We start from the raw sequence: 27,303 nt of genomic DNA, 5'->3' as shown, positions 1-27,303 counted from the left end.
ACAGATTATACTAAACACACCTTCCTAAAAAATGAATGGAACGCACTAGAAATGTGGCATAAAGCTCACATAAAAAATACCAAAGATGAGTACATTAAGACAAGTAATTTAATTGCTTTGTAGATAACACCTAAAGCTATGCCAAGAGTCTGGAATGAGGAAGAGGAAAATAAAATCCAAAAGGAACCATTTTTGCTGCTTCAATTCTATAATTTTGGTCTCTTTATTAGATCCACTTCACAGGTCCTAAATATTTTCTCTGTAAAGATACAACCCAACCTAGTCGGATACAACTGCCTACATATCCTTCCTCTGAGTTAATTTTGATTAAATCTCTTTCAGGTCTTCATTTTACAGATAGCTCCTTTACGGTGCTATGCCTTTCTAAGCATTGTCTTACACTAGCTTTATGTAGAAAGTGGCTATATTCTTTCAGTCTCAGTGAGCTGGTTTAGGTTAAAAGCAGCAGGAGAAATAATTCCCTAGTTTTTTTCCTGCAGGAACATGCAATGTATTTCTCTGTATTGTATATTTGCCTCCACTCTGAGCAGAGGTTGTGCTGCAGTTCGCGCGCTTCTACATTGCTAAACTCCCGGAGGGAGTTTCCCCGCTTCAGCCCCTTTAAGCTGTGCGAATCTGAGGGCTATGGTGCTGTACTAAGTTTTGATACGCAAAACCACAAGTCATAACCATGGAGGTTCAGAAAGCTCTAGCTGCTGTTTCTCAGATAAACTCAGAGCTTGGCCCTGCACATACTCATCCTTTGCTACATCTACTGCAAGCCGGAACAAAAAGGACCAACTGGAATGAAGATCAACATGCACTTCTTCCCAGGAGGAAGGTCACTGTGCTTGTACAAATGGGCTCTGAGCTCCGGTAGCAATAGTGCTGCTATTCCTGCTGACCAATTAAAGCCCGTGGAATGACCCTTCTACTCTCCCGGTATCTTTAAACCAGCCTAGTTCAGAACAAAGCATAGCAGAGGAGGGGTGGGTGCAGAGAGGAACCATCTGCTGCCGGGTTAAATGACTGCTTCTCAGCTATGGTGAGCACACACATCTTCACGCTCCGCTCCAATGCTATTTAAATTCAAGACACTCAAGTACCAGCATCAGTCCCAGATGAGCCTCCTGCCATCCTGTGGGAGCACATGCTGGCAATCAGATAAGATTAGCCACAAGAGCAGGGAGCAACTGGGCCATACAGACAGGCAGTGTTGATGGCAGAATCCCAGTCAGCAGGACCCACCTCCCAGGAACAACTTAGAGGCTAAACTCATGTGGTCAAAGCTTAAAAATCAAAGCCCAAATTAAGCCCAGATCAAAATTACAATGTAGGCACAGATTAAATTGTCCCTGGTACAGATATAGCAACCAGAGCTATTGTGATTTTACCTTACAAAGCGAAAGCTGACTCTTGAGTTCAATATCTTGAGCACCATAAAGGCAGCAGGCATCTTCAGCACATAAATAACAGATCTGAATAGCTGTGTAGATTCCAGGTGTCTTGTCATGTATTCACACATGTAGAAATTCTCAGTAACAATTTCACAGCAATATTGATGCATAAGAGTTGAGCAGTAGCAATGTAAGATGAATTCTTAACAGTTCCTGCATCTGTGCATAACATAAACATTATCAAGCTTTCAAGAAGCAACAACATAGTCCCAAAACGTACAGAAAAACTGAGCAGATTTCCCATAGAAGTTGAGGCTTCCACTTGAAAACCATCTACTTGGTACTACTGTTACCTTGCCATTTTAGCCAAAGGAGGTTATTTTTTGAACTCGGAATATACATATACATATTTATATAGTATTACACATATTTATACAGTATTTTTTCTCCTTGAAGTTTTAAATCTCTAATCAGTTTCAGAGATTTAAGAAATAAAGCAACTACCGTAAGAATTGTATCTGTTAAGGTAACTCGTCAAAGGGAGAATTTGCTGTTAAGAATTTCTTTCCTCCTTCCCATGCTGCTTGCTTCATAAATCGTAGGACTTGTCAGCCATGTCCTGAGAAAGTTTGAGGCTGCCCTGACTTAGGAATCTCTAAAGTTGACCGTAGGCATTTCATCAATAACACAACACTCTGACTCACTGAAATGGGAAGCAGCAGCTTAAAAGAATACTGTGTTTTGTCACAGGAATGTGGTTGCTGTTTCAAGACAGATATATTCATTACTGTTTGTAGTCCACTTTTCAACCTGTAAGGCATCAGCGCTCAAAGGTATTTGTACTTTGTGACGTACAGACCCAAAGAAGTAGACCTGCATGTGGAAGTCAAAACTACTGCTACTTGGAAAACTACAAGATTCAGTGGCATTGATATCATTCAGCTTTGTTGAACTAATTAAACAAGATCATTTAATGGTGCAGTAGATGTAGACCTTGCTACTATATAGGAAGTCACCACCCATCTTGTCTGACTAAGAATGTTAAAAGCACACAAAGAGATATCCACAAAAATAATTCACTGGAAGCTGATCTACCAAGAAAAGAAACCAGGAATGCAATTCAGCTTCCTCCAAACACTATGTGGACAGAGATACCTGAGATAAAAGAAGAAAAAAAATGGAACAGGAGTTGAATTAGTCTTAAATTATTGTTTTTTCTGGAGCATATATCAAACTGGGCTTCGTTGCTGAAATTATGAAGTTCTGGTTTTGTTTACTGCATTCAAAAGACGGACATGTCCCCTCTTTGCCTGACAAAGGAAGAAAATATCCTCATCAGCCTGTAGATGTTATCTCCTGCTACACACTGCAATTTTGCTTAGCATAAAGTTAATATGAAACATACATTAGCATTCTATTTGTGGTTAAAAAGACACACTTAACAATTTGAATTTTCTTATTCAAAAGCTTATAATTTATCCTGTTTCATACTCCTCCTCCTCCTCTATCCTTAACTGTTAGGTAGCTACCTCATTTAGCTGATGAAAGTCTGGGGAGGCACGCAGTGGTTATTTCTCGCCTATAGAATGATTATTTTTTTACTGTGATGAGGTGGGAAGTTCATACAAATCTTCTGATAAAAACATTTTAATGGAACTTTTGTGTCTTTCTCGGTAAAAATTACCTTTTACATTGTATTTTCCTCTAAACTTTCAGAAATAGTATAATGTTAATGGTTTTCTGTCTCAACACCAGCATCTTTTTTATTCTATTCCTTAGTTTACATTTTTAAGTAATATGTATCTCTAAACGCATGTTTTATTTATATCAGATTTTACATTATTTTTGAGCTACTTTCTCCACCATATGTACACGCTTTGGTGGTTTATAACAGCTAATTCTTTCAGCAATCCTAAAATCACAGGAGTTTTCTCTACAATTCTCTCTGTACAAATAAATCATTCAGGTTTTGCATTTATTTTTCAGTAATGTCTTGGGCAGAGACTCGGGGCAGGGGGTGGGGATGTTTCAGTTCAAAATTATTTCTTAGTGGTACATACAAAGGTTTTGAAGTAGGGACTTGACTGAAACCCTGAGAAACGTAACTGCAAAATTATTAAATCTGGTACGAAACTTGCCATTCTGTCCTAGGTGGGGGCAACACGTCCCTCCAAAAACAGTGATGTCCAACTATCTGCCAAGGCCTGGCCACTGAGAGTAATTTCTAGCTTGAATAATAGTAGGCTTTTTCTGAAGCCAATTGCTACTCTGCAGTCTGATCTTAATTGGGAAAGTAAATTTAATTATTTCTCTCCTGAGATGGAATTTAGACTACTCACATATCTGGGAATATGAAAGCAGAATATTAACTCTGGAAGCCGACCCCCATCGAACCTCCATGTGTTGCCAGTGACCCATCACAGCTTAGTAAGACCATCACCAGATAAGACAGACTGCCTGTAATAAGCATAGTGGGTTATATTCAAGTGATTTACAGCGAGGCTTATGGGAAATGATTTTATACTGTAGTCATCCTAGAATGAGTCTTCTGATGAACAATAGCTCTTCAACTCAGGACTATTATCTCCCAATATCTTACCTACTTCACAAAGAGACTATGAGGTTTGCACAGCAAAAAAAGCATAGAAGTACTTCAACTATTGTTCAATCATCTGTGACATAGTTTTAATGTTTTTAACATTGTTAAATTAAATTAATGTTTCAAATACTTGTCATGACATGTAAATAAACTGAAGAATTTTCTGCCTAAAATGTCAATACAAATAAAAATGTGTCTTGTATAATGCCAAAATGCTAGTTTCGTGACAGTTAGCAAACCTCATCCATAACCGCTATCGACTCTGAAAGGATTCAGTCATACAATTCTTTGAACGACTGGTGCAGCTACTCTATCGTTAATTTTACTATGAGAGAAAAATCACTGAGAAATATACTTTTATAATAAAGTCATCCAACAATTCAGGATTTCTCAGAATCTTCAGTATTTACACCAAACACACTTTCAGGGATATCTTCACACCGCACTTTTAACTAACCACTATTTTCAGTAGCATTTTTTTTGTTCCCCAACACAACTATCTTACAGTCCACCACAAAGACATTCTTATTCAGAGAAGTTGTTATGCAACCACTCTAAAGGTAAGTTCATTTATCGAAAGGATACAGAATCCAAAAGTCTAACAACAATACTTTAAAGAGTTAACGTGATTATTTCGTCACCTTAGACAGAAGGAAAAATAACCTGCAACTACTGGCTTATCAAAGACAGATGTATTTCCTGGAAATACAAGGAATTTTGTGCTTGGTTTCTTTAATGAAAACTAATCACAGGGAGAAAAAAAGAAAACTTAGGGAAATTTTCTGAAAAAAAAAAAAAAAGGTGAATTTCTGAGAGATAAGAAGGTCACTGAAAAAATGTTTAGGACAAGTGACACACTTGAGGGATTAAAAAGAAACATTAACGTAATAATGTCATTCCAAGTGAAAAATCATGTGTTAGGAATGTAAGTGTAGATTAAGGCATGTCTTCACTTTTAATGAAGGGCTGGAGGGACTTCCCTTCTTAAAATCTGAAGACTATAAAGAAACTTTGAATCTTCAGAAGAGATTCTGTGGAGTTATGCAAAATCTTCAGCAGGTATAGAGGCACGCAATTTGAACTGAAAGTGTTTGATAATATTCTTTTCCCATCACTTCATATCTTCTGGAGAAGTTTTATACAAAAGCCAGTCATCATTGCTCACTTCAGCTGTTCTGCACATTTCAATTCTTGCTTGTATTTACAAGGGCACAACGTAAGTATTTTGAAATAATAAATTTAAAAAAAAAAGCGGAAAAGCCCATTATATTCAAGAATCCACACAGGATGATGGGATATTCATCCTTTTACCTCTTGCTCTATGATTTGGAATTTACCACCAGACCCACAGTGGGCAACTCTTCCGACACCGACATCCATGTCATTGACAGTATTCATACTGTTCATTGCTTGAACATTATGCTTTTAACATTACCAACAGAGAGGCTGAGAACGGCGCTGACATGGCAGTTAGAGCTCTTGAGGTTTTTTGCCGATGTAAGGCACAGTACCCTCTAGCAGAGCCCACACGTACAGAGCAGGGGTAAAGAGACGTTGGCCGTCACGTGTATGAACTGGGCATCTACCTCCTCTTTGCAATGCTACCCATCCAGTACATCTCAAAAGATATGAATTCATTTAACTGCCCTGAAATTCCACTAATTTTGACATTTAGAATCGGCAAGCAACGCTTTAGCTCCAAAAGAGAATCTAACCTATATCGGGTAATATAATCAAAACTAACTGATCTCCTTTTACGTGCATTAGAAGGCTGTGTTAATATTACACTTGGGGCCATTATAAATGTCCTACATTGCACACATTTAGGATACATCAAAGTTATATCACACAGTTATTATAAAAATGTCGCTTCAAACTATTTTTACACTAATAAGATGGTCTTCAATTGAATAAATTGCAGTTACAGAGTGATTACTACTGTTACAACTTACATTTAGTTCACAGGTTAGTATGGTGATGGATAACATGCAGGGAAAAAAAATGAATGCATGATTCAACTTTACAGTTTGTCACTAACCAGGTTGATTTAAGCCATAAGTAAAAGTTGAAACGTCAAATCTCCTTGGAAGATAGAAGGTAATAGACATTCCACTTGCTTCTGAAGTGCACTACCAATAACATACTATTATTTATGCAGATAGGATAACACATTCTCTTAGCCCACGCTGCAACATATTTTGTCTCAAATTAGCCAGTAAATCACTATTGCAGAAGCTATTAACAATCATAAAGACTTTTGAGTTTTACAAGGTGTTCATAATGGGCCATTCCATATGATTTATAGCAAAAACATGACATCTCTTCAAATACAACTACTCTGTGGATGTGGGGTTTGCTGTGTGACCTCTTGTTGTCTTTGAGACCATATGTAAAACTTAAAAGTCTGGGCAATCTTTCTTCATATTAGTCAGACAAACGCAGTGATAAAACACAACACTCACAGACTTTCTTTAGAAACGTGTTCACCTTTGATGAATGAGGCTTACACAGAAATACTATATTTTAAACGAAACTTAAATGGGTTTCAATAGTAGATAGGATTAAATTCATCCAGAGGTACTTTAAAACAGGCACAAGCAGTTACAATCACGGACTACGTGGACACGGGAACGTAGTTCTTCAAAGATTTTGTTCACTAAACTGGTATCGACTGAACTACAATTAACATATGTCCCTGACTTTCATAAACATGTGTTCACTTGGTGTATTTCAGTTATTGAAGTGGTCTGGAAACAATGTTTCTTTACTTCAATCGTGCTAAGAAGATTTCGGAGAGGGCTTTCCTTCTGTGCAACCTCTCCATAACAGAAACTATTGCACTACTTAAAACTGTCTTAACTTCACTTAAGATAATGTACTTTTCTGATCTCACAAGATAAGTAAATATAAACTGCTTTACACTTCTAGCTTTCTCTCATCCAGTTAACACTCACTCTTGTCTTTTCATGTTTTTCTTTTTTTTTTACAGCTTTTTTCTATCATTACTGCTCAAAGCGACTTATAGGCCTGTAATTTTACAAAAACGGATTGTGGGCTTACTGTTCAGATCTTCCCAGTCACCTCCTCTCCACAGTTACAGCCTGTTTGCACTTCTCAAGAGCAGGTGCTGCAGTTCTAGTCTAGTCTACTCATTACCTACCAAAGTGCAGATCTAAGGTGACAAAAAACGGCAGATCTCCTCTTTACAAACTAAATTGCTATATTTGAGAGTCAGTTAAAAAAGAGAGAGAAGTAGAAAAATAAAATAACCTTTTTCATCGGAAAGAGCCCGGAGGTATGATTGTACTGAACTTACTTTAGCAGTGTTCTGAAAATGAAATTAAGATAAATGAAAGTTAAAATCCTACACTTGCTACTTTGAGACTTATTTCCTGCAATGACCTTAGTTAGAGAATCCAATACAAATGAAAAAGAGAAAAAAAAGCCCAGTTAAGAGAAGAAAACTCAAAAGGAACCAAGAGAGGAGTCAACTGGAAAACTTGTAGTTAGCAGTTCCAGAATTGTCTGGAGGAGGTTCATAAAAAAACAAAAAGGTCAAATGTATGAAATTGAAACAGTTTACTGCATTTATATTCTTGGGGCTGCAACAAGCACATTAAACAGGCAAAATGTTATTCTTGAAAATATAAGCTTTTCTAACATAGCCCACATCTCTTCTTGAGGGGGTGGCAAAGGAGAGGGACAGCAGAAGGCAAACTAACCCAGACTCTTGTGACTGCAAAGAAAAGTTTCAGTGTTTTTGCATCTTCACACTCTGCAGAATTACTTTGATCGTGCCCTTCTGACATCCTCTTTGAGATTATTCCAAATGCTACCATTCATGTGAGAGTCAATCTGCCCTTCTTCGGGAAGCAAGGATAGGTAGAGAAAGACAGAAAGGGAGATCTGAATATCTTTGTTCCAAAGAAAAGAAAAACCCAATGTGTGTGGTGGGAGTGGCTCTGACCGGAGGAACTGCATTCAGCAATCCTTATTTCAGAGAAAGTAATTAGAAGGAATGAAGATTCACATTGCAACAGCTGCCTCTTAAAGCCTCTTTCTCGGAGTGACGTAGCAGGAATTTGGGACAACAAGTTCTAGATACAGGGGGGGAAACCAGAACAAAGGAATAGCAAGAACTGTTTTTTGGATTGTATAATCCTCAGCTCAAGGGTGCACTTAAAATATGACACTATGATGGTTTCAGGAGCTACAGCCTTCTCATTCATATTAGTGCCAAGAGAATACGGCAAGATTCTGAAAACATACCAGAGATTCAGGGACAATAAATATACACAACATTAAAGGAAATGACTGTTTCAGAGGTTTGCGGTCGGATGGTTACTACAAATAGACATCCACACGTGCAATGTCTGGTGTCCCTTATGTGGCATATGTGACTGAACCCAAAGTATACTTACCCTTTATACAGGTCTGCAAGAATAGCCATAAAGTTGTGCTTCTGCCTGAGAGATTTGTTTCCAATGTTGCCAGAGGTCTATACTAGGCAAAAATACACCTTTTTTTTTTTTTTTTTAATCCTGAAAGCTAATGGTAATACAAGGAATCTTCAGCCTGCCAGCAGTATTGCACCACTAGCAGACCAATGGTGCCAAATATCACTACCTTGTTGCTGGTTCACTCCACTTCTACTGCGTCAAAGTTGTCTGTGGCAAATATTCATTGATTTACAGATATCTGCATGAGCTAGCTATGAATCACAAGATACTTCCACATGAACACCATAAAATCAGGAATAGTACGTATGTGAGAAGGAAAAAGAAAAAACAACCAGCACTGGCTGTCGCAGAATTTCAGACCAACATTTTAGGTATAGGAGTCCAGAAAGCAGGGCCGGCTGTCGATGACCTCATCAAGGGCCTGCGCAAATGGGAAGCAGCCTTGGCATTAACAAACATGATAACCTGCCTTAAATCAAACAGGCAATTACTTTGCTACTCCCATAAATTCTGAGGCAAGCATAATTTCGTAGTTAGACATTAATAAACCTGTTTCATGCATCTTACTGCTATCTGATAAAGAAGCCTTCCTTTACTATCTCTTTAATGTTCTTAAATAAAGTAAACTCATATCTGGTTAAATAGGCTTCACCAGTGCTAATCTTAGCCTAAAGCATTCTAATGGATTGACTCTTCCTCAGTAGGGCTATATAAATATTTATAAAGACTTCACATGAAGAGCAGATCTGACACAGGGCTTTCTCGACATACATGCAGTCGGGAGACAGAAGATTTGTAAAGACAATAGAGCTCTTAGCCCTCAAAAAAACCTCTTAAATCCTGGAGGGCTGGTAATAGCACACAAACATATGTCTGAATCCGCACACAAGGTTCACATCAGGGCCACACTACCAGCCTTCCAGCAGTGATAGCTGATGTTCGCAGGCTGCCTTATGACTTGAAGATTTTCTTCTTACCTGGCCCATCTGCTTTTCTTGATAGACAGCTTTTTCTATCCCCCTAACAAAGTAAAAAGTGATTATGCTAATTTTCTGGCTTGTTTCTGAGTGAAGAACCAGCACTGAAAGCCTACATTAAAGCCAAACACAGAGTCCATTCCCCCTTTAAAAATAAAGTCTCCTCCAATGCAAATTACACCAGAAAAGTATTTCTTTGAATAGTGCAGAAGAGAAAGCATGAAACCCCGTCTTCGCTGATAATACAAATTGTTTCTAGCCACTGCACTTCAAGCAGGAGGTTACTACAGATACAAAGGGGTGGCCCTTCAGCCTAGCCCCAGAAGTTCAGCCACAGGAATTATTTCTTTTATTCCAACTACAGCAAGTTTCTACCAACTAATACTATCCCACCACACCAATATTACAGACGAGAAAACGATACATCAGCAATTTAAGCTCTTCTCCGTCTTGAGATCAAGTAGCTACTATATTCAGTTTACCTGGCATATTAGTATTTGATTAATCTAGTTCTTTAAGAGAACATATGAAAGAAGAATATTTTCTGACACAGAGAACAGTTATATCATGTATCTAGCTAAAAGCTAGCCCTGATAATGCAGTGTTTTCATCACTATTATCAACACAAGGCTTGGAAGAGACTACTCTCATCTTCCGGTAACTATGCTATAGGCAAAATCTTCAGCTGAACCTTTTCTCCACATATAAGCCAAAAACAGATAGCTGATTTTTCAAATTTGCAATGGCCGGTCTATCTACCTACAATATTTTGATATCCCCTGACGTAAAATAAACTTGAAATTACCTTCCATGAACCTTCTTCGGGCTCACTGCACAGTCTAGACTGCAACAGAATTGCTTCCCAGCTGTAAAACTGAAAAGAATACTAGGGATGTGCCTTGTTCTCCCAGACCACACCAGCCCTCATGTTAACTTCACTGTACTGGTATTACACAAGATTTATAGAGCTTGAATTAGTGTGGTTTAGGTTTAATTAGAGCTCCATAAATTTTCGTAGTCCTACTATGACACTGCCTCAGCCAGTGATCAGTGGTTTCCCTTGAATTCTGGGCAGAAGGTAGAAGACTGGGCTGTAAAGGACAAGAAAACCGTTGGCTCTGTATACAGCAGTTTTTACAAGCCAAACCATATTCCACCAGGGGTTTATCAAATCAAAAAATAGACTTCCCACTTGCCAAAATATGACCTCAAGAGGACAAACCAAGTAAGTTCTCGACCAACAACATATCTATTCATTTCCACCTGGGGGGAGGTGGAGGAGAGGGTGGAGAAAAAGAGCACTTCACATAACAGTTCTTCAGAAGTTCTCTCCAGAGAAACTGGAAAACATATGGGGAAGAAAAAGACCCAAAAGCTATCTTGCTGTTGCCTTGAAATCAAGAAGTTGCTATGAAAAATAATATCTTTAGTTTAATGTTCAAAAATAAATCAGGAAAATATTATCCACTCTATTTTTTTCTTTCCTTACTTTGCAACTGTCAATCGCCTTGCAGGAACGCTTCTCAGAAAGTTAGGTGTGTCCTTTACTGAGAAACCAAGAGCCATTCTGGCCTGGTACATAAACTCAATTTAAAGATATTTTTCCAGTCACAATCTGAATTATTTTCACACCTTGTAAGAATTCTCTGCCATCAGAGATAAACAATAAATTCAAAGTCCTCCTACCAGCAAATTACCTGTATAGCTGCTGCTGAAATTCTTGCCAATGCAGTATTTCTTTATATTTAGAGAACGATTGTTTAGTGGTTTTGAAACTAGAATCATATGTGCAGACATTTTAATGAGCTCTGCTTTGGAAAGACCATTTTACATGGCACAGAACTATGTTTGTTTCTCTTGCTCACGTTGACACAGCAGACTGGTCTTTCAGAGCCTACTCAACAGAAGTAACAGTGGATTTGAAGGTTTTCTTCATGTGAAAGAAGAATTTTGTACCACACATACAGTGGTTTTGCCTGGTCCTGTTATAGCATTCCATCTTTCAAAACTGCACATGACATCTTCGACTTGTTATTTAGAAGTAAATAGCACTGTAGAGTCTTATTCAGACCATAGAGATATGAAAAATCATCACATAAGAGGATGGGAAAAAAGCTGGGGGACATTACACAAAAGCAACACAGTTATAAATTTGAGCAGACCAGGGGCGATGGATTAATATCGTGGCCTGTTAGACATCTCTGGAACAATATGCAATACGGAACAAAGCACAAAACTCCTGCCAAAATGCATGCAAAGCGAGCGAGGTCTCCAAGAATAGCTCCAAGACCCAGCAGCACAAATATTTCACTCTTTATGTTCAACAACCAAATGGGCTTGACCTGTAGCTAACTGCAAAACACGCAAGTGACTCCCTGTTCCAGGCTCAGGAATGCTATTTTTCCACAGAACTCTGTACGGTTTCTTCCAGTTCGTGTTTGATGGGCTTGACGAGAACAGGTAGAACGAGAACACTCATTGCCTCTGCCACTCCATTCTCTTTTCCTAGAGAAACTACTTCTCTGGTCTTAGTACATCCACCTTTCACTTTAAAACGAATCTTTTTTTCACATTTTCTGTTGGTAACTAATAATAGGCTGACTGCTTACTCGTATCTAAACGTTTTACATAACTTTCCAGTCATTGGTGATTAGGTAATACCCATACACCATCAGAACACGTGCTTAGTGGAAAACAACAAAAGCAATGCAAAGAGTAAAACTTTTTCATATAGATACAAAACTTCACAGTGAGAGTCCTAAGCCGCAGTGTGGCAGCAAAATAATAGCAGGGAAAAAAATAGCAGAATGCAATAATAAGAGACGACCATAATCCGCGCAGTTATGCTAGAGGGGATCCACGTCCTTGCTTACAAGAATTACTGGTTAAACTCCATCACATTCACATAATGCCACTGGAGCAGGATCCTGACCCCACAGCATGACTGGAGATAGCTGTGTCCTATTTCAATAAAAAGTTCTTCTTCCTCAGTCACATACTTTCTGTATGTATTCTCACTAATAGTCCTTCTGATAAAATCCTTCAGGAAATAATTAACTGCTCTGCCGCAGCTAAAGCTGCATAACTGGGTGACAATTATAAATGAGCTTTCCACAGCAAAACTTGAGTCTTCAAAATAATTATGAGAAAAAAAAAAAGATTACAGGTTCAGCACTGCTTCTGGGGGTAAAATGTATATTTGTGATAAATGTATCAAATCCCCTCAAAACTACACCCGTTGAAACTTCACATTTAGGCTGATTTGCTTTCCAAATCATATAGGCAGCACAGTTGTGTACAATCTTTAAACAAGTACAACCACAGAGAAACGCTGAGAGATTTAAGAGAAATAAAAGCATGATCAGCTAGCTTGTAATCTTCTTTTCTCTTCTCCTCCTCCCTGTAGCTGCATTAAATTGCCTGTTGAGAACAATAACATATTTGTGCTTTTATAGGTAGAATGATTTGTATTATGTAAAGATTTGGCTAACAGAGTAAAGATGCATTCACACTGAGCTGGATTACATGCCGTTAATAATTTTCTGGATGCTCTAGGGGACCCATAATTCTGGAGGACTACAGATTAGCGTTTGAATATATGCTTTGTAATAAATCTCAAAGCAGACTTTTTCAATTTACTTTTTGCCATTTTTCTAGAACCATACTAACCAGAAATTGAATCATTGAAAGCATTTTGGAGGAAAAAGTATACCACAATCCAGTTTTTATCCCCCACGTGCTCTTAAGAGCACACAGAAAATCTGTCTTTTCCCAACTCCCACGCCATTTCAATAGCTTTCATGAGAATGTCACACTACCTAGAACCTGTGCTCAGCCTTGCAGTACTGTTCTATGCATGGTGAATAAATTTGGCAAGCAAACCAGAATCTGTTCTTCTGAATAAAAGCTCCAGCTATCTAGACAGCTGGTTTCGCTGTGGGCTAGCTTCTGTTTCAGAAAGCAATCCTAAAATCCATTATTTTAACAAAATTCATAAAATATCTCACATGGCAAAGAATTACCCCTCAAAAACATGCTAACATTCTTTTGTTATTGAGTATAAACTTCAGCATAGACCAGACTCCTGTATTGCTTTTTTTCACTAAACACTGAACTCTTTTGGCCACCATCTGCTAAACACTCAAAACCTTTGTAAACTGTATACATCTTTCCATAATTTTGAAATGCTCGGTATTTCAGAACAGTCTTATAGCATATGAATCTCTAATAAACATTATATTCTCAGGCAAATTCAACTGGGAAGCATGCTACAGTGTTTCTTCTTTAATAAATTACTTCTCTTAGCATTATAAGGTTCACCTAGCAAGTACACATTCACTGGACAAAGTATACTTTTCCTGACCTTTGGTCCTCAGTTATAATTAGTTGTCTGGTCCCAGTTGCTTACAGTGTAAACAAAGACTGATAAACCCACCCTGGCTGCACGTATTTATTACATTACAACACAGCTGCCAACTGTCTGACCGTTCTAATAAAAAACTATTTTCTAAGGTTTATGTTTTATTGCATGTATGACTCCCTTATTGGTTAGCATTTTGGAGTTGTGGAAAAGGTTATGAATTTAGAAACTGACTGCATTCATATCATATTTAAAACTTAATGCTATTTTATTAAAGACATATGGGCCTCCAAAGTACACATATTAAATGTCATGTAAGAAAAGTAGCAGTTTAAATCATGGTCAAATTCATTTTTGACGTGACTCCTGAGGCTTCCCAAGATCTGAACTATTTCTTTGTAAATCTGGCAGTTTAACCACACTCATAAATCACTTTCAAAGCATATTATTTCTTAATTTTACTGCATTAGAGAGCATTTGGCCTACACAGTGAACTGTTTGTAACCGTTCTGTGAACAAAGTTGTGTATTTAGTCTTACAATGTGGGAAGAAAAAAAAAAAAGTCTTCATTTCTCAATCCTGAATTTACTACTTATTTTAACCCAAATGATACATTTCCTGATGAAACTTTCCAGAGTAAGATATGTAGGACAGCTTGCTGTATTGATGTAAGAGAAAACTTCATCCCCTTCTGCTTCAGGATCATAAATTAGAAACACAAAGGCAATTGTAATTTAATAATTAAGTAAATATCCCACAGGTTCTTTTTTCAAGCCCCACCAAGACTGAAAGAGAAATGAATCATCGTTGGGACAATGCACATGTATTTACTAGACACTTTCATATAATGGCATTTGATACATTAGAACTGAAGCATACCTTATATACACTTAAAAATTAAATGCATGTAACTTCAGGGCAGATTCCCGGCCTGCTAAAGTCACCAGACACCCTAGCTCCAAACCAGATCATTCACAGAACAGGATCCAAAGCAATGCCATTCTTGAAACATAATTGAAACTATCTTTATTTATCAGAGAAGTTCCTAATGACAGAGTGAATTACAATTTGTATGTTTTCCTGGGAACACTGTCCTTGAATGCTGTGAATAACAAAGATAAATTAGGACAACAATTTACTGCAAAAGCTTTATACTCTCACTAGTTCCTTCAAACAGAACACTAGTCCTCAGTCACTAATGTTTTGGGGCTTTTTATCCACACAATGAACCCCTCATTTTCCCCTGAAACAAGGATGCATAAACAAAGTCACCAACTCTTTAATGTTTTATATCAGCTCCATTGACTGCAAGATGGGCAAAATGCTATTCAGTCAAGGTTTTCAAGAAAGTTAAAACATTCATCTGTAAAGCAGTCCGGAAAATATTCTAAATTGAAAAAGAAGAAAAAAAATGAAAATTCAAAGTTCAGAGAATCCACAACATGTGATTTTGGTGGAATACTTCTGAAGAATTTTTAAGGGTGCCTGGATCATGATAAATTTGTGTATACCTTTCACTTCGATCAATAAAGATTCCAGGTATGGAAAATGACTGTAGAAAGAATACTCCACTGCCCTTAAAGCCAACTGAAAATCCGTTGCTTCGTTCAAAACTGGGTAAGATTTTCATTTGCCAGCCTGATTAGGACAAGCTATAATTAGCACAGTGTTCTGCAACCAGGCAGAGAATCCATTAAAATTATTCTCCCTGTATTTTAATATGAGGAGGTTAGGATCAGCTTCAGCTAACGTTCAGGAACTGGAACCAGAATCCGTAAGTTCAATGCGATTTTAAGGGAGCAGACAAAACTGTGCTGCATCCTTTTCCTTTGACAAAGGAAGCAGTTTTAGAAACTCTTCAGGCAAAAAATTTCAGGATTTCTTCGAACATATCCCTTTGGCCTATATATATATGTTGTAAGGGTGGAGACAAGCGGAGAAATACTAGTCCTTCTCTGAAAACAAATTAGTAATTCTTTTTCCTGAGATAACTCATAAACCAGCTACAAATTGGTCATGTTCTTAGTCATTAATGAAGAGAGAATGACTGATATGCTCAAGCTTTTAGGAGGTGACCTCATCACTACCAGCCCTATGTGCCTCTTGGATCACACCCTGGTTGACATTAATGCCAGGGAGGATTACTATTATAACGCTCTGGTGTTCCTGACCCATCAATATTTTGCAGCGCACACTCTCTCTTTTAGTGCAGGATTCTGCTGTTTAAACATAAGCTTCTAATGGTGTTTTAGCCACCCTACAGTATCTGGGCCCAGCCTCCCATGGTGGCTCCAGAAAAGCTTGCATCTCCCATAGACGCTTCTCTGCCATCCCTACAGGGACCTGGTGTATACTTTAAGGTATCTGAAAGGGCATCAGACTGCTATTTTTAGGTGCTTGCGTTGTTTCCAAAGTGATTAGAAATATTAGCCAATACCAGGTGCATTCATTTTACCTCCCCTTTTGTTCCTCTCCTCTAATTCCATCCATCTAATTTGACTATGGCAACTCTAAAAACAATCTAGCACTCATTTCACAAGATGCTAAATGGTGTGCTTGCACCACATTACATATAAATGAAGACATGGTCCTTTATCCCTCGATATAATTCAGGTCTTCACGCTTGAACTTGTAACCTGCAGATCACTGTAGAATGTTCATTTTGACCACGATCCCACTGATGTCAAAAGGAAACACATGGAAGGTAAAATCCACTTCTGTAGAACCAGGGACTGCAGCATTATCACGGATATCACTAAAAATGTCATTGGGCAACCAAAACGATTTTGCTAATGGCAAGCAAAACCAAAGAGTACTAGGGGAATAACAATTTGCAGAGAATGACATGTTGAAGGCATTCTATTTCTTATTTGTTTGCTTCTTTAGTCTGGATATAGAAACTTCACTACCACCAAGCTGCCAAATACATCATAAGAGAAAGTTTCTTGAATGATTTATATAAGTAGTACTTCAAGGCAGAAAGTAAGAAAAAAAGAACACAGTCATTTGAATCGCAAAGATCTGGCAAAACACTACAAATAAATACTTTCTGTTCACCTTCCACACTCCCTAAGAGTCAAGGAGAGGGGGAAAAGGCAAGAGGAATTAAGGAGGAAATTTACAGCAGAGAAATAGAAAAGTACCATGAAATACAGAAAAATTACCCTGTAAACACTGAGGGAAGCTTTCAGTAATTTAGATCCTAGGATTTACCAACAAGAGAAGAGACTACTGAAAAACAGAAGAGTACACAGAGATGTAAAGACAACTATAATACTCTATACAATGTGACTTGCAGTTATTAATTTCGTGGATGTTAATTTGAACATGGATGTTCAATTAAATCTTTTTATCTAAAACTCTAAACCTTGAGCTATTTTTTTCCCCTTCTTCAAAACATCAGCAACCTGAAATTATGTGGCAACATAAGTTGGTGCGAAAGAACAAGTCATAATTGTGAGAGCGTGATTTAAAAAATTCTCTAAAAGTTCACACAATGTTGTTTTGCATCTGAGAATCACCTTTTAAATACCACACGGTATAACCTCTGCCAGGTAGGACGCCAATGACTTTGGTTAAGATAATGTAAAATACAACTCTGCGTACGTCATGATCTTCCTGAGCACGTTCACAACCAGATCACAACAAACAAATCATTTTTGTCTTCATTTGCAGTGGCCCTTGTGACCATGTTTATCTCTAACAGCTCGTCACCTTTTGATGGGTCAGTGAAACAGCGAAGCCAGGGCGTAACACAGCACACATACACACCGCAGAGCTTGCTGTGAAAGCTACGTGGCATCCAACCATAGTCAAAACAGGCAATACATATAAACTCAGCCACAACAGTTCATTCCAAATTTTGAACTAGGTGCTTCACATCTACAAAATTACAAGTAGAGCCTTTGGCAGTGGTAGTTTGCCACTCTCAGAAATCTTGCTGTGACAAGAAGCTTTCAGCAAAAGAAGAATGTTTTATAAATGGACCTTCATTTCATGGCCAAGAACTAACATATATTCTAACCATCACGCTTAAGACTACGACTACTTCAATGGGAACGATTCATCGACGTGATGGAGAGTAAAAGACATACAGTGCCTCAAAGTCGGGGGGGGAAGAATCACCTACAGGAACAAAAACATAGACATAAGCTGGCCCAGAGTTTTGCCAAAGCTGTCTTAAACACCTTTTGTGAGTTTTCTGACAAAATGCAACATACGAACAACTCCTATGTCTAACAGAGGTGGCATCTGATAATGAGATCATTGCATTAGTTTTTCTGAAAAGAGGAGCTACAGTAGAGTGCAGTGAGCTCTGCTTGTACAGCAACAGTGTTTCCACTGACAAAAGAAAAACAAGCGAAAATTCTAGGATAAAATTCTAGCCATCTCGATCCACCGGAAATTTAAACTAATCCTGATTCTTGCCCTACTTTCCGATATCACATTCTCCTGAACGGCACTTTGTTAAGTAGACTGAATAGGCTGATCACAAGACAAAAGCCAGACCATATGCTCGCAGCATCTAACAATTGAACTTTCCATAGTTCTGAACCCACAAATAGAAAAAAAAAAAAGTAACAGCAGCAATAAACAAGTTGTCAGGCTAGCTTCTTCAATTAAATGGATGTGTTAACGATATACAGTGCCTATTGCCATTCATCAGAGAACCTCCAAGTGCTTCACAAATATTAAATAAGTCTTACGAAGGGATCAATTTGCTCCCTACTACTGAAAGACAGACACCTTTCAGGTGCAGACTAGCAGCTGGTTAACTAGCACACTGCAACACTACATAACAGTTCAGGGCAGAAGGTTGAGAAGAATGCCTCAGTAAATTGAGGCTGCAGAGAAATCCATGGAGGCAGAATGTAATTACCTGAACTGGAATCAGGCCAGGGCTCCAGGAATAACACCCCTTTCCTATGTGAAAAGTGCACTGGGACCGTTAACTGCTTAAAGGACACTGGCTTCATGACAATCATATACGTCTTTTTTAAAGGAATAATTTTAGGAAAGAGACATCACCTCATACATTCTGTATCTTCAAGCGCAATTAGATACCGAAATGTAGTCCATGTAATACCTTCCCTAAGAACTAAATATCTAGCCGTTTTTCAAGAATTCTCACCACAAGAACAAACAGTGAACAAGAGGCTTTCTCCCTACCCTAACACGCATACGACCCGCACGTGCCTATTCTTCCTTCCTGACAGCTGGATTTACAGTAGGCCAAGCCAAGAGAATACATGCCTTTGCTATTTCAGCAGACACGTCTTTGCAGCTTAGTCCCCACTGTTTAAACTCGTGGCTTTTCTCTCATTTACTGATTGAGGTTCTTTCTCTTGAATCATGTCAAGACACAAAATACAGCAAAAAACCCCAATCAACTCCTTTTAAAAGCCTTAGCTTGCAGATTCAAGTACTGCATGCAAGCTTCTTACTCCTAAGCTCTTTGTAGCTCAGATTCCCATCTTCAGCTTTACTACCATGACTGGTTTTGCTTCTTCTTTGGATACTGACCCTCCTCGTTGCTCTCTTGGCTGCTTTTCGCAAGCCTGCCTTTCAGTTTGCTTTAAAGCATCTACCCTCCCTTGCAGGCACTTTGAAGGCAACTCTTTACCGCCTGGCCTTAGCAGACAGCTCTAGATCCTCTCATTAACTCCATCTTTTTCACAAGCAAGAGCTTCCTCACATGATGCAGAAATTCACAGCCAGATCAAATTTATTGTTAGCTTTCTTCATTAGGACAACGTGCTATGTAGCACGCACAACACTGGTCTGCTATTGATCATAGACAAAGACAGCGGGATCTATTGCACAATAACTTGAACCAAAGAATGGAGTCCATGGCTCTCCTTCACATGCACTTTGATATATAATCAAAGGAAATGTAAAAGAAGGTATCATATATTGCTAATCACTCATTATTTCATGCAAAGACAACATATTAGGCAAGATCCAAACTACAGTAGCAATGCTTGTTGACCTGTATCCTATATTCTATAACTGTATATTTGCAGGTCCACGTGTCATTCTCCACAGTGTCTCACACGGGTCTTCTATAAAACTTCATTAGCCATTTGATGAACTACCAGCTTTCTGCTTATTAGTCTAGTACACAATTTTTCAGTCACACCCCTTATCACCTCTATGGCTACAATAATTAGATTTACCTTTTCTTAAAATTTCATGTCGCTAGTTTACCCTACAAGCATTGTGAGACGCGATAGCAGATTTTATCTCAACATCGAATCAAGACATACCCATATTTTGGGAACTGATTTTTCATTGCTGCAAAAATTGAGGACAGCTTTAGTGACCTTTTTAAAGTCTTCTGAACAAAGTATTCTTGAATTTATGAATATCGCAGCTCAAACTCCATTTCTGGATTCACTGTGCTTCGTGGTGATCTCATGCACACATACGCATACCGAATAGACAGTTATTATTGCAGTGTGACTATCAAGGGGACATACAGATATTCTCAGAGACAAGAGAGGTAGAAAATACTATTTGATGTTTCAATGATTGGATCATATACAAAAATTTCTTCAGGTCTTCTTTTCAACTAATTGGATAATGCAAAAATACAAGAATCTAAACTTCCAAATTAAATAGAAAAAAAAAAAGTGTGGATCAGTACACCATAAGGAATCTGAAAACAGAAAGGAAAACCTAAGGTCATCTCTCAGTTCTCCAACATCTTGATCACTTCTTAATGTTGGAATTTTACAACGCTTTTCTTATTCTACCACGTTAATCATCGTAGCTACTCCCCTGCAGGCCAAAGAAAGGCTTAGTTCAGAATGTCACGCCCCAGTTTTAGAAAATAAGTAAAATCCACAGTTTAGAAGAAAAAATGCAAATGTCATCAACACAATTATTTCATAAAATTTTTATATAGGTATGTTTGCTTACATTTGTTTTGGATTATGGGATTTGTTTGAGATATGAGATTTTTTTAAATGAAAAATTTTAAATGACTGAACTTAGCTCTCTCACCACTCTAGTATCTTGCAGATCCTACTCAGCAATGTTTTCTTCTAAACCACCATAGTGTTCATACATAGAAATATAAATTCTTGCACTTCTTTTTTTTTTCCACTTATTCTTGATTCCTAATTTTGGGCAAGTGATTAGGGGATTACAAGCCAATTATGTTACGGAGTCTTGCTTAAAATACTTCAACCTCCCAGAAAGCAAAATGGATACTGCAGTGTGCCAAATAGTAGCATGACTGCCACAATGCCTTTGAAGTCAGTATTATTTCCTGCATCACAGTCTAAGCTGGAGTCTTAAATTCGTGACATTGTTCCTTTTTAGTACATGAAACCTTGACACCTGGACGATAAGAAACCCTAATATGTAGAAGCTTGCTCAAAGAGGCATCTTACTAGCTAGCAGTTTGTTGACACAATGATTCTTTACACTTTAAAAGCGCTTTGCTCTCTATCTACTTCAAATACTGTAAGTTCATAAGCCAAGATCTCTACGCAATGGTGCTGGTAAAAGGAAAAAAATTGTGAGCTATGCAGATGTTCTCCAAAGGTTTCTGTGTCACCTTTTATTTAGTTTATAAAACCAGCCCCACTCTCCTCATTTAGGAAGGCTGAGAAAAGGTCCATGAGATGCATCAGCAAAAATGCCTTGCCTAAATTCTTGAAAGCAGATCAGATATATTTATTTAAGAAAAATATTATTCTTGTTAAATTGCTAAGGACAAAAATTACTAAAATCACTCCTTATGCCTCACCTGATTTTAATAGAACTTGAAAAAGCATGTATCCGCTTTCGTCACTTTGATACTGCACTTTTCCTATGAGCTTAAACACAAGAATACTGACAATGACCTGAAAACAACACCGTAGATTTTAGCTCACCTTACTTCTTAAGCTGTACTGCCTAAATATTTACTCTTCCTATCATAATAAAATCATCTCCCTCTACCCTCCAAGTAACAGTGTGAGCAAGAATCACATCCACTGATTACATGGAATGCAGATATTAGACTTGCCTTTCTGCTTAAGTGTCTCCATTTTAGTTCCTTAGAGAACAAATACTGTGTCAGGTTTTATAATTATAAGTTGGGATGAAAACAATGCATCCAAGGGAGAAAAACATTCAAAACACCTATACTGCTATCTTTTGTTGTACAGACTTTCCCTTATACCCAGCGGACAAGATGCTTTTGGCAAAGTTGCAAGAAAGCAGAATAACTCCACAAAATATGAAGTCAGCTACTTGGAAGTAGACCCATGGACACCCTCTGATGATTTGATCCTGTAAGGTACAAGACTGTTGCATGTGACCAAATGCCCACTGCTTACTTTTGCCACTATAAATAAAATGGATAAAAAAGTTAACCTTAAAAATGTAGTAAGCTAAAAAATAGTTGTTGGGCAGAGGGGTTGCAAAATACCATGAAATACAGGTATTTTATAAAAGCAAATGCACTGAGCCAGTAATAAGGAATTAAATTTATATTTAAAGAGACCTGTGATAGTGTGTACCTATTCATAACAGGACACTTTAGATGCAATGGATATATCACATTTTATCACATAGATTAAATGATCGTGAATCTAGGCCTTTAAAATGTGAAATTATGATGTGCTTTGATACAACATAATTTCGTTTTGTTTATTTATATCATATGCAATGTAAAAAAATGGAGTCCTAAAATGTATTCTCAAATCACGTTCTGTTTTGCATCTCCAAGATTTAAAGATGAAACAGTTGGAAGCAAAATTCATATATCTATAAACAAAAGAAGGGTACGGTTTTAAATAATTATGTCAAGAAATGACAACTGTACTCTTTGCAGAAGCAGGGATGAATAATTACAAAGCTGGGACATAATTAAGCAATTTTGACTGTCGTACTCTTGAGCTGTCTTTCTGATGTGAAGTGCTGTCATGCCCAGAAACACACTTCGCACTGGACAGGCATCTTCCACTTTGATCTACGCTTACGACAGTGAAATGAGGTCACGGTCTGGTCATTAAACCAGGTTTCCTCATCTGGCTCAATGCCTCTTGCCCAGCCAGGCTTACCCAATCTTTATTAAAATCAGGCATGATACACTGTTCAATATTTTGACAAAAGAAAACATAAACAACACAGAATAATGAAGTTTAGCTCACTTACATAGCAAGATGGAACACTGCATTGTAACGCTAAACTGTTTTCTTATAAATGACTGCATCTTTCCCTAAGACAGTCATATCACAAACAGATGCATTTTAAACAAAGGATGAAATGAAGCAAAGCACAAGAAAACGCAGCGTTCTGTTAAAAAAATATGGAAAAATACGGAAAAATGAAAGTAAAAAAATTTATACAAAATAAAATATTTATGACTTAGTGATGACTGGTGATTGCTAGATACTTTTGCATTTGAGTAAACACAAGCTAGTCAGATGGAAATTTCTTGCTTTTATTCTCATTTTGTGTATTTTTTCTTGGTGGGGTATTTTGCTCTCCAAGTATTTCATGTCAAGACTAAAATGAAAACAACTCCCCACATCACAGCCTCTTTAGATCATCAGTCTGCTTTTTATGCTGAATAAGCCATACCATCTCCTGCTTATCATAATGGGGGAAAAAAAAACCCCACCTAGCTTAGGATTTTTTGGGTGTCTTTCTGAAAAAGCAAGTCTGTTAGGCTCACTGCTGTTACTACAGTAACTGTTCTGGCAGAACAGCATTTCCATGTGGCCTCCACCAACAGAAATACTGATCACTCCAACTCCACTCCCAGCAAACATAGGCTGACACAGTGGCTACTACCTTGAAATGAAAAAACCATTCTTAGGAAGTTCACTACCAGCAGGGTCTTATATCACTGGGTCAACCTCTTCAGGAGTTCTTCTGATGATCAATAGTGCATGTGCTGCAGTCTTCCTCTTACTTTGGATCAAGGTGTATTCTTCTCTAGCTAGTTTCAGATTGCTTAGAATATATTACCACTAGCGGTCTGCTAAATTTGGCTGCAGCTGGTCAACAGTCTCAACAACTATATGGGAAGGGAATCGATGAACAGACAGAAAGCACAAGAGTCAGGAAACCTGAAGGCTGAAGAATAAAAAAACCCATTATGCATTCAATATATAAGATATGATAGAATTTGAAAGTACCACATTGCGCATATCATCTTTGTGATATATAGAGGAATGCTGCTTGTTACGATCTTTGAGTGTAGCTATAAATAGCTATATACATACATATCTGCATCTGAAAACACATATGCAGACAGGACTCTGTGAGTGTTCTCACACATAAAAAGAGTTTGCGTGCACGTGTACTATAAGCATAAATATCCTAGGAAGCAAGTACAAATTCAAAACAATTTTAAGAGGTTTATAATATCTGCTCTACATCCAATTTCATATTTATTTTAAATTAGCCACTTCTGTAATATGCATATAATATTGCATGATGAGGGTAATTTTGTAGCACCTTAAGAAGCATTAATTCATGCCATGAAAAGCATTTACAATGATTTTGCCATCAGCAACTTCTATCAAACCATTTATAAAGAAAAAAAAACTTTAGTATGGCAATAACAACAGTAAATTTGAGCCTTCTGCAAATTTGCTGAAATAAACGTATGTTTTCTCATAAGACTTAGTGGGTAAATAACTCAAAATTATACAGGAGGTTCAATTACAGATATAAAAGATGAAGATGTTATCCCTACGTCTGCAAAGTAATGTACCATTAGCTATTGACTTAAAAAGAGGTTTCATCCAGAAAAGGAACTTCAAATTTGAGAAAGAGATACTTTTTTCCTCTCTTACACTATTAAATTGGTTAAAATCCAAAGAGCAGACTCTTAAATGAAAAGTCTAAAAATTTTTAATTGCTAATAAAATTTAAAAACCGCTTCACCAGCTCCAAAATCTGATTAGATAAGAATTATAAAAGAAGACAATGTTTCTCTATCTACCACATTTCAGCTGTTACGTTTGGCCAGATTCAGCAAAGATGGTTTGCTGTGAATAAGATATCCACAACAGCTTAGAAATAAATTATTTCATTTATTACATGTATGAAGCTGAAATAACTATAGGCAGTGGTAAATGATACATCAAAGCTATGCTTGTATCCGAATGGTTAACATTTTAGTAGTTACAAATGAATCGGTCTGAATTCATTTGTTATGCCCTGCAACTGTACTTGTGATAATGCATTTATCTAGCAACACTGTTATGCTACCAAAAAGTGTATTTCCATAACTGCTGCATTATTATTCAGCATTATTGGAAATCTGCAATAAATTATTGATGGCATATTTTAGAGAACAAAACAGCAAAGAGAAAGCAAGTAGACTGAAAACTTGAGGGGAGTTTTAAGAACGATCTGCAGCACTAAAACACTTTGAAGCTCAGATTGCTGTTATTGTGTATTGACCAACAACAGAAAAAGAAGATGAAGTGTAGAACTCGCGTCCGCATTCTGTTTGCATCAGCAGAATGCCCAGAGCCAATGCAAGTGGTATCAGAAGCTCAGATTACTGAAACTGTCTCTCTGCTGCTGTCAATGCTTATTAGCAGGACACCGCGTTAAGTAACATCATACAAAATTAGAATCAGCTGGTCCACTAAAAGCCAATAAACACCATGGGTGTGAGCTCTGCGATAGACATTTGTGTTTAACACACAAGGCAGGGGACAACTTGTCAGAAAAATTACATTCTTTCCCAAAAGCATATCACACAGTTGTTACATATCTTTAGACAGGGTAAAAATATTCTTTTAAGCTCAGTGACACATTTTTCTTACTTTGTTATATGAAACTGAGGTTGGGCACCAGAAATTTGATAACATAACCACAGCACAGTAACCAGATGTGACAGTAAAGTTTAATATTAAACCACAGAAAAATTACTAAGGCTTTTGTCCCTCACCTGACCACATTTACCAGTCTCTTCATTTGAAAGGTTTTGTCTGTTACTTTCGCAAGACACAGCCAAGCTTTTGGAGTTATTTTAAAACAGTGCTAATGAATCACATTGGTTTTACTTCTTCCATTTACTCTCCTACCTTGGCATCCTTGGGCTTAACCACTTTCATGAAGGCACCTCTCACCAAGGCTTCCTCTCTCTCTCTCCTGGTTACTTTCCGAGTATCGAGAAATTTCAGGTTTGTCAACTTGTGCAGGACAAAATATCTGAAAAACAGCAAAATGCACAGAGTTAAAATCCAGTGATTAACAAAGACATACTCACAGACTGGATGACTGAAAAATAACAGCAACAAACAGCAACAGCCTTTGTTTCCTCTCTCTGTTCACCTTTTTCATGTAACATAGCTAATGTAAAAAGTTATTATACTTACTTTACTCTCTCAAATGAAGCTTGTTGTAAGCTGCCCATAACAGTTTAATACTGGGTGGATCAAACAGATAAGAAAATTATCACCATAAGCATGTATATAGGTATTAGTGAGGTATAAGAAATACCCAGAAATGGAATAAATTGGAAATTCTTTTGAATTGCCACTCTGGAAAAAGGAGTTTTGAGTGATTCCAAAGACTCCATCCCACATTGCAAAGGAGAACCAGTCTGAGACATGCGAAGCTGTCAGCTATCTACAAGCTGTCAGCTATCTACTCTGGAAAAATTCTCAGAAAATATGCATTTGCCAACACTTCTTCAGATTGTTATTACATTTTCCTAAAAACACAATAATCAGCAGCATTACAGACATGTGAACAGCAAATAAAGGAGAAGTGTAATTTGTCTTCTACCATACCGACTAAAACACCTTCCTTTGTCCTGAGTATATAGCAGTGCTCAAAACTCTTTGCATTAAAAAAAAGAATTTGTCAACAGAAAGCACGGAGTGTTATTCCTGATCTCTCCTTTCCAAGACTACATTTTGCCACAAGCGTCATGCAGAAGGAGAACTCCAATTTGGTACTGCCAGAGAGACAAGGTGTCCTTGTGGCTTATGGATCCCAGCTCTGGATTAAATGCAGAAGCACACAGGGAGAGACTACTTCTATGAAAAATACTTTAATAATTAAAAGTTCTTGTTGGGATCCATCAGTACTATATTCTATTACTACATTTTACTCAAAGTCCAGCAGATTTTTAGCCTCAAAACCCCCCCATTGGCTCCTTGTTTACAGAGCGAGAGAACATGGCAGATCAGAAACAAAGTAAGGCGCACAACCGTGGCAAATCAAAATATCTACCTGCCTCAAGTATGTGCTATTTACATTTAGGCAACCAAATGTGAAGCAGACATTGCAAAGTGAGAGACATGCCAGACTTCTCCTGGCAGGGGGTAGAAAGGTGACTGAAAACGTTCCCCATGCCTGGCTGCTTTACATAAAGCTGCAGTCCATCAGAGAGCCTCCTCACCACACCAACCCTTCCTGGCCCTGGGAGGGGAAAAATGAAGTGGCAGAAAACTCTGCATAACACAACATTTTGAAAAAGAACGACACACAAAAAAAAACTTATTTTAGAAGGGAAGAGTTATCTTATAATACTGTTCTC

At 37.7% G+C, this 27,303-nt stretch overlaps 1 protein-coding gene across 4 annotated transcripts in view; it reads right to left on the bottom strand.

Moving 5' to 3' along the window:
- The window catches only part of LRMDA (leucine rich melanocyte differentiation associated), a 690,069-nt gene that overhangs the window by 258,412 nt on the left and 404,354 nt on the right, over positions 1-27,303 (bottom strand). For all 4 annotated transcript variants that reach the window (XM_075422916.1, XM_075422917.1, XM_075422918.1 and 1 more), the window contains one exon: positions 25,841-25,967. In XM_075422916.1, the coding sequence (XP_075279031.1) occupies positions 25,841-25,967 (127 nt within the window). The remainder of the gene's footprint in view (positions 1-25,840; positions 25,968-27,303) is intronic.

This window comes from Opisthocomus hoazin, chromosome 6, assembly GCF_030867145.1.
Source record: "Opisthocomus hoazin isolate bOpiHoa1 chromosome 6, bOpiHoa1.hap1, whole genome shotgun sequence".
Taxonomy (NCBI): domain Eukaryota; kingdom Metazoa; phylum Chordata; class Aves; order Opisthocomiformes; family Opisthocomidae; genus Opisthocomus; species Opisthocomus hoazin.
This window is presented reverse-complemented; position numbering and strand designations above follow the sequence as displayed.